This window comes from Neopsephotus bourkii, unplaced genomic scaffold (genome assembly GCF_033783945.1).
Source record: "Neopsephotus bourkii isolate Nb327-2 ecotype Australia unplaced genomic scaffold, CSIRO-AGI_Nbou_v1 NB_1638, whole genome shotgun sequence".
Classification (NCBI taxonomy): domain Eukaryota; kingdom Metazoa; phylum Chordata; class Aves; order Psittaciformes; family Psittacidae; genus Neopsephotus; species Neopsephotus bourkii.
This window is the reverse complement of record NW_026902113.1, coordinates 8,260,012-8,268,163: the sequence shown is the minus strand read 5'-3', so window position 1 is coordinate 8,268,163 and position 8,152 is coordinate 8,260,012. Positions and strand designations below refer to the sequence as shown.

The following is an 8,152-nucleotide window of genomic DNA, read 5'->3' as shown; positions in this document are numbered from 1 at the left end:
TCTAATTTAAAGCTAATCTCCTGCTATATTTAACAAAACAATGCCTCCTTCACAAATGTAATAATTGGATGGAGGGGACTTCAACCATACATATTGTAACATGCAAATTCTTTAACTCCCCAAACTAGCTTATTGACTATAATGTAATATATAAGAAAAGCTTCAGTTTACCAATAGATGATCCTTGCATAAATAGAAATGTTTGTTTTCACAAGTCAAGTCCTTCAACAGCAGGAAACTGATTTAAAATTAGAACGAGCCAAAAAAATCCTAATGCATGCATAAATCTGCAAGCAGAACAACTGTAGTGTCCTGTCCCACGCCTTCTGACATCTGTAGTCATATTTAAGATGGCCACCTAAACACGCTGAAGCATTTATATTTCTTGCTGTATTTACACGTATTTTTAAGCTCACTCCATTAGACTTTTTGAGAATCTGAGGGAATAGAAGGTTCTTTTTTAAACGTGATGCAAAAGGTCATAAATCAATTTTCAGGGTTCTCCTAGGATATTCCTTGAAGTTTCACTTTACAGCTCTTGCAGGCTCAGATGCAACTGCTCAGAAGGTGTGAAATGATGCCATTTTTTTCCCATCTGGTTTTAAAACCATGCAACATTGAAGACTGGACTAAGTTTGATGACAATCAGCAGAGGAGCATAAGGGACGTGTTCATCTTTACTGCTGAGAGGCATAGCTTGGTTTCCTAAAAGAAAGTGATAGAACAGTGGTTACATAAGCTCATAAAACACCTTTATGTACTTCTGCAGTTAACTAAGCACTAAAAGATTCAGCTTGCTTTCTGCTTGCTTTAAAAATTCACCTAAACCTAAAGCTGAAACCTCTAGCAAATCGTTACTTACTTCACTATACAATAAAATAAGAAAGTATGGACCTACGCAAGACTGCAATGCATCCACATGTACTAAGATAAAGGGCAACACCCCTCCCCCCACCCCCCCCACCCCCCTCGATTAAAACGGGCAAACTGAGGTGAAAGAATTTTCTTGAAGTTGTACAGGTGGACAGAGTTCAGCCTGAAAATACATATCAGGCAAGTCTAGTCCAGGTCCTCAAATACTACTTATATTTCTCCATTAAAGATGCATACATAATGATGCACTGCAGAGTCCAAATATGGAGAAATTGTACAAAACAAATCAGTGAATTCTATTGAAGAAAAAAACATGAAGAAAAACCTGACCCTCCCAAACCATCTTGCTTATTCAGAATGATACATAAATCTCAGTAGAACCACCACGCAGCCTTCTCCAGGCTGAACAGCCCCAGCTTTCTCAGCCTGTCTTCATACAGCAGGTGCTCGAGCTCCCTGATCATCCTTATGATCCTCCTCTGCACTTGCTTTGAGAGTTCCATGTCCTTCTTTATGTTGAGGACACCAGAACTGCACACAATACTTCAAGTGAGGTCTCACGGGAGCAGAATAAAGGGGCAGGATCACCTCCTTCAACCTGCTGGTCACACTCCTTTTGATGCAGCCCAGGATACGGTTGGCTTTCTGGGCTGCGAGCACACACTGTCGGCTCATGTTCGTTTTCTCATCAACCAACACCCCCAAGTCCTTCTCTGCAGGGCTGCTCTGAATCTCTTCTCTGCCCAGCCTGTAGCTGTGCCTGGGGCTGCTCCAACCCAGGTGTAGGACCTTGCACTTGGCATGGTTAAACTTCATAAGGTTGGCATTGGCCAAGCATGACACAAGCATGTCAAGGTCCCTCTGGATGGCATTCCTTCCCTCCAGCCGGACATTGAGCCATTGACCACAACTCTTTGTGTGCAGCCCTCCAGCCAGTTCTTTATCCCCCGAGTGGTCCATTCATCAAATTGACGTCTCTCCAATTTAGAGACAAGGATGTCATGTGGGACAGTGTTGAATGCTTTACACAAATCCAGGTAGGTGACATCAACTGCTCTACCCCTATCCATCAGTTCCGTAGCCCCATCACTGGAAGGCCACCAAATTGGTCAGGCAAGATTTCCCCTTAGTGAAGCCATGTTGGCTGTCACTTTGTTGTCTGTCACATGTTGGCTGTCACAACAAAGCACTTTGTTGTTTTCCATGTGCCTTAGCATGCCTTCCAGGAGAATCTGCTTCAAGATTTTGACAGGCACAGAGGTGAGACTGACTGGTCTGTAATTCCCCATGTCATCCATTTTCCTCTTCTTGAAAATAGAGGTCATATTTCCCTTTTTCCAGTCATCAGGAATTTCACCTGACAGCCACGATTTTTCAAATATGAAGGCCAGTGGCTTAGCAATTTCATTCGCCAGCTCCTTCAGGACCCGTGGATGGATTTCATCAGGTCCTATGGACTTGTGTAGGTTCAGGTTTTTAAGATGGTCTTGAACCAGTTCCTCTCCTACAGCGGGCCCAAGGTCTTCATTCTCACAGTCCCTGCATCTGCCTTCCAAGACTTGGGTGGTGCAGTCAGAGCCTTTGCCAGTGAAGACCGAGGAAATGAGGTCAAGAAGAACCTCAGCCTTCTCCAAATCCAGGATAGCCAGTTCTCCCGAGAGCTTCCAGAGAGGGCCCACATTGTCCCTAGTCTGTCTTTTATTTGCATTGTACCTATAGAATCCCTCCCTGTTAGCTTTAACATCCCTAGCCAAGTTTAATTCTAACTGGGCCTTAGCTTTCCTAACCTGGTCCCTAGCTTCCCGGACAACATCCCTGTATTCTTCCCAGGCTGCCTGTCCTTGCTTCCACCTTTTATAAGTTGATTTTTTCTTTTGAAGTTTCCTCAGCAGCTCCTTATCCATCCAAGGAGGTCTCTTGGCCCTCTTGCTGCACTTCCTTCTAGTTGGGATGCAACACTCCTGAGCTTGTGTCAGGTAATCCTTGAATATCAACCAACAGTCTTGGGCCCCCCTGCCCTCTAGGGCTATATCCAATGGAACCTTACTAAGCAAGTTCCTGAAGAGGCCAAAGTCTGCTCTCTAGTCATACACATCTTTCTCAATAGATTATTTACAGTAGATAGTTTTGCCTCTAACAATGTCTGGTACTAACTGACCATGTGTCAGATAGCAATTGTCATAGTTTCATTTTTGAATATGCCAAATACCATTAGGTGGTAGCTGTATTCTCTAGATACATATAGGAAGGGACAGTGACATGGCTATGACTGAAAATCTTAATGCTGTGAGTTCCCTGTTTTTCAGCAGTTCTCAATGGCACTTAAATGCTCTCCTGATGTTTTAAGAGAATATATTTCCATAGTAACAAGATTAAAAATTCAAAAGCTTGTGTTTTTTTTCCCACTAAATCATGTACCAGCTTCAGAGGTTGATACATAATAGAGGCTGGCCTCCAGTGATGGGGCTACAGAACTGATAGGTAGGGGCAAAGCAATTGGTGTCATCTACCTGGATTTGTGCAAAGCGTTTGACACTGTCCCACATGACATCCTTGTCTCTAAATTTGAGAGACATCAATTTGATGAATGGACCACTCGGGGGATAAAGAACTGGCTGGATGGCCGCACACAAAGAGTTGTGGTCAATGGCTCAATGTCCGGCTGGAGACCAGTAACAAATGGTGTCCCTCAGGGATCAGTGCTGGGACCGGTCTTGTTTAACATATTCGTCGCTGACATGGACAGTGGGATTGAGTGCGCCCTCATCAAGTTTGCTGATGACACCAAGCTGTGTGGTTCGGTTGATACGCTGGAGGGAAGGAATGCCATCCAGAGGGACCCTGACACGCTTGTGAGGTGGGCTGATGCCAACCTCCTGAAATTTAACCATGCCAAGTGCAAGGTCCTACACCTGGGTTAGAGCAATCCCAGGCACAGTTACAGGCTGGGCAGAGAACAGATTCAGAGCAGCCCTGAGGAGGACTTGGGGGTGTTGACTGATGAGAAAATTAACATGAGCCAGCTTCAGTGTGTGCTCACAGCCCAGAAAGCCAACCGTATCGTGGGCTGCATCAAAAGGAGTGTGACCAGCAGGTTGAAGGAGGTGATCCTGCCCCTTTGCTCTCGTGAGACCTCACTTGAAGTATTGTGTGCAGTTCTGGTGTCCTCAACATAAAAAGGACATGGAACTGTTGGAACAAGTCCAGAGGAGGGCCACGAGGATGATCAGTGGACTGGAGCACCTCCTGTATGAAGACAGGCTGAGAAAGCTGGGGCTGTTCAGCCTGGAGAAGAGAAGGCTGTGTGGAGACCTCATAGCAACCTTCCAGTATCTGAAGGGGGCATATAGGGCTGCTGGGGAGGGACTCTTCATTAGGGACTGTAGTGATAGGACAAGGGGTAACGGGTTCAAACTTAAACAGGGGAAGTTTAGATTGGATATAAGGAGGAAATTCTTTCCTGTTAGGGTGGTGAGGCACTGGAATAGGTTGCCCAAGGAGGTTGTGAATGCTCCATCCCTGGTGGTATTCAAGGCCAGGTTGAACAGAGCCTTGGGTGAAACGGTTTAGTGTGAGTTGTCCCTGCCCATGGCAGGGGGCTTGGAACTTGATGATCTTAAGGTCCTTTCCAACCCTAACTCTTCTATGATTCTATGACTTAGATAAGGCTGATATTTTCAGTGACAGAAGTAGATTTTCCCGGTGATATACAAGTTCCACTGAATTCAATGGCAAAAAACTTCTTGACTTAGCAGTCTGTTTGCCTCCTTTTCCTTCTCTTGGAAACATAACCCAAAGAATTAAGGCTTGATTTACAAAACATTAATTAATAACTATTGCACTTACGTGTTTTCAGAACATGCTTTTTTTAAAATACTATTTACTTTCTACTTCTGTAAGAGCAATATGATAGTGACATGCAAACCAAATGAAAGAGGATCAAAGGAAGGTGGTTTCATTTCTGCAGAAGACCTAAAATCTTCATAATTACAGATAGTGTAATTTTCTTAATTAAGTTTGGTGGATTATTAATATTAGTGGCAACTGCTTCTGTTCCTGCCTCCGTGTATATGCACAGGAGACTATTTCAGATTTCCAGCCACAGCTTGCATAAACCTTGAGTAACAACACCAGTACACGCCATGGTTTAGGATCTTTTTACAGATTAAGTTTTTGCTCCAAGTTACTTCCAATAGTAGAAAATGTCATTTGAAAAATACAAAGCACAGCTAATATTCAAAAAGGTATAATGATGAAGCAGTAGCAGTCACTGTTATGTGCTAGAAAGGATTGTTTATAACTTCTTTTCATTCTGACCTTGCATTTTCTCTGAGCTTTTATATATCAAATTATATTTTATGGACAAGCTTCTAGAATGTTTTTTTTTGATGACATGGGAATAGGAATGGCATTAAAATGCATTAAAGATTCTCTCTTCTGTTTATGTTACTGCTGTAGTAACTTCACACAGAAGATAAATATTTTTTGATGAACACCTGCATGTCTTTTATGCTTTGTTTACAATGAACAAAGACAAGTCTTCAGTTCTTCCCTCATAAACAAGGACTAGCCTCACATACTAGTTCAGTCATAAGGCCATTAAGCTGATTTTTCCCCCTAAATTTCAATGAAAAAAGCCCTCAATCTGATAAAAGCTGACTGGTGTTAACTCACCCCTGTATTCTGGTTTATACTATTCATATAGTTTGAGTAATTACACCTTAAAATTCAATCAATGATTCAAATGTGAAACTGTTGAAACTCTTGTAGAGTTTTAATTCATTTCAGCAATAGCTAGGTGTAACCTGTAGAGAAACATAACCCTACAGTGTTTTACCATTCTATTTTTATCTAGCAGTCCATGTCTTAAGTACTCACTCTCACTCCTTTGTAGTTACGGATTTTACCTCTTTATCAGTCTGTAGAGTCATTTTCTGTTCCATTATGCTTTGTCTTTGGCTGGGTTTCAGCAGCCTCTGCGCTCTGAAGTGATGAAACTTCCATGCATGTTCTATGTTTAGAGATTTCAAACGACTTTGCAACATTTCCATCAAGAGACTTAGCTGAAATAAGTACTTCACTTAGTTCCTGGTCATTATCCAGCTCAACAGTGGCTGCATTTTCAGTCTCAGTACTGCACGATCTTGCAGATCCTCCAGCCAGTTCTGAATATGATTCACAGAAAGAAATGCTGTCACAACAAGCTGAGTTTTGCATAAGAGGCCAAGCATCTGGAATGTCTCCACAAGTAGAGTGTGAAAGAGATCCAAGGAAGGTAGGAATCATTTCTCCAGTAACAGAATCAGAAGCCCTGCAAAAGGGTATAAGACACATGGTTTCAAAAGCATTCCAGAAAATATTATCAGTATTGTAATTATTTCCATTAGTAAATATAGGTATTTCGCAAAAGTTTATCAGGGTCATATTATGTTAATGCTCTAGAGGAATCCTGTACAAACAAGTTCTTTTGAGAAAATACAGTTTGTTCCTTGTCTGTAAATGAAGAAAGCTCTAGAGAACACTACCTGAGGTAAAGAGGATGCCTAGAGACCTTCATACTGTGAATTCAGGGTTCTAGAACACATGAACTGCAGTTCGGGTTGTCAGAACAGAAATAAGAAGAAAAATATTATAGCAGTGTTGAGATACTAAGACTGTTGTGAAAAGGTATTTATTTGTTCTCAGTGCATGGTGGGGTGTTAAGACAAGATATAACAGGCTTAAATTGCAACAAAAAAGATGTTTGGGAAGACTGTGGAACCTTCAACACCAGGGTTTTTCTCACAAAAAACCCAAACCCTTCAGGCTAAACAGATATCTAATGGAGTAAAAGAAGTAAAGGGGGTTCAGACTGGAAGAAGACAATAGACAACAAGACTGCTTGAAACTCCTTCTGTCTGTGATTTCACACTGAACATGCCTTCACTTTAGACTTTTCAGTTTAGACTTTTCAGTTTGTTCTGTCCAGCCTTCAAAACATGAAAAGTTTTTTTCCTACTCTCTTTCATGTGGAAAGGACAGAATATTAAAGAAGGGCTAGGATTTTTAATTCTCATGAGAGTTATTTTTAGTTTACTTGGAAGAAAGTGGAAGTAGAAACTCAGTATTATCTATCTCAGGTGTATTTAAAGTCCAGGATGATACTGAACATGTCTGAGTGCTCTATACATGCCTATCTGGTGAAAGCCCATTAATATTTTTTACTGTAGTATACTAAAATAAGTATTAACAAAACCAAAGCAATAAATTAATATGTTTTACTTCCAAAACCTGCCTACAGATTTATAAAACTGTAAAGGCTACATGAAGTCTGATATACAGTAATAATTTGTGTGATATAATTTATCCCACATTAACAATGCCTGTAGCTGATTTTAAGTCACCTTACTAATTTCCAAAACAGAATGCTTTAATAGCTTTGATATACACAAAGCATTTTCATAGATGAGGCCAAAAGTCACAACATCACACCACAATTGAAGGAAATACATTATTCTGGCAAAGGAAATTGGAGCAAACTCTATTTCTACTGGGAGGAACCATGGGATCTTTGATGTCCACATACCATGAATATAACATTTATTTTTAAAGCCTTAACCAAAAGATCCCTCACAAAGTACACAACTCTTAATTTGTCAGCCTCAGTGGTATAAAGGGATGACTCAAGCTTGCTGGTATTTAAACAAGTTTTTATAGAAAATTTAAGTATTTTGTATCTTGTACTTAGGTCACCGAGTCACCTTGCATAAACAATACCTATGAAGAAGCTGCCCCTACATTTTTTAGTTACATTTGGCCATAAGAACAAAACAGCTGGAGACCAATTTAAACCTTATATGGAAAACTATTCCAGCTAAAAGAAATAAATACATCCTGTGTTAAATTCTGTACTCAGGAAACTCTGGGTGACACCGTAAATTTTACATATTTAGCTCATGGCACTGCTGTAGAAATAACTACTCTACTACTCTATTTATATTCAGCTGATCAGGAGAAAATAACGGCTTCAGTCTGGTAGAAATTCAGAAATACTAGATATTTCAAATCCCACAGTCAGTAGGAGTTCCTATAAAAAGGAAGTCTTCATGAACACTTCTAAACTGCACCTTAATCCCCCCAGATTCACATGTTTATGCAGCACCTTGCCAATCCATAGCAGAAGAGAGGGTCACCAAAGCCTCTAAGGTACCACACAGTAATTCCACTGCAAACAGCCACTGTATCTGTATAAATATTAATCTGACTCCATAAAAAAAATGTAATGTTTTATAGACATTTA

The 8,152-nt window shown here is 40.8% G+C and overlaps 1 protein-coding gene across 3 annotated transcripts in view; it reads right to left on the bottom strand.

Annotated features, from left to right (window-relative positions):
• Positions 1–213: 213 nt before the first annotated feature.
• TNFRSF19 (TNF receptor superfamily member 19) overlaps positions 214–8,152 on the bottom strand; it is a 62,163-nt gene continuing 54,224 nt past the window's right edge. For all 3 annotated transcript variants that reach the window (XM_061374634.1, XM_061374635.1, XM_061374637.1), the window contains 2 exons: positions 5,781–6,184; positions 214–705 (listed from right to left, as the gene is read on the bottom strand). In XM_061374634.1, the coding sequence (XP_061230618.1) occupies positions 5,788–6,184 (397 nt within the window). In that variant the 3' untranslated portion in view covers positions 214–705; positions 5,781–5,787. The remainder of the gene's footprint in view (positions 706–5,780; positions 6,185–8,152) is intronic.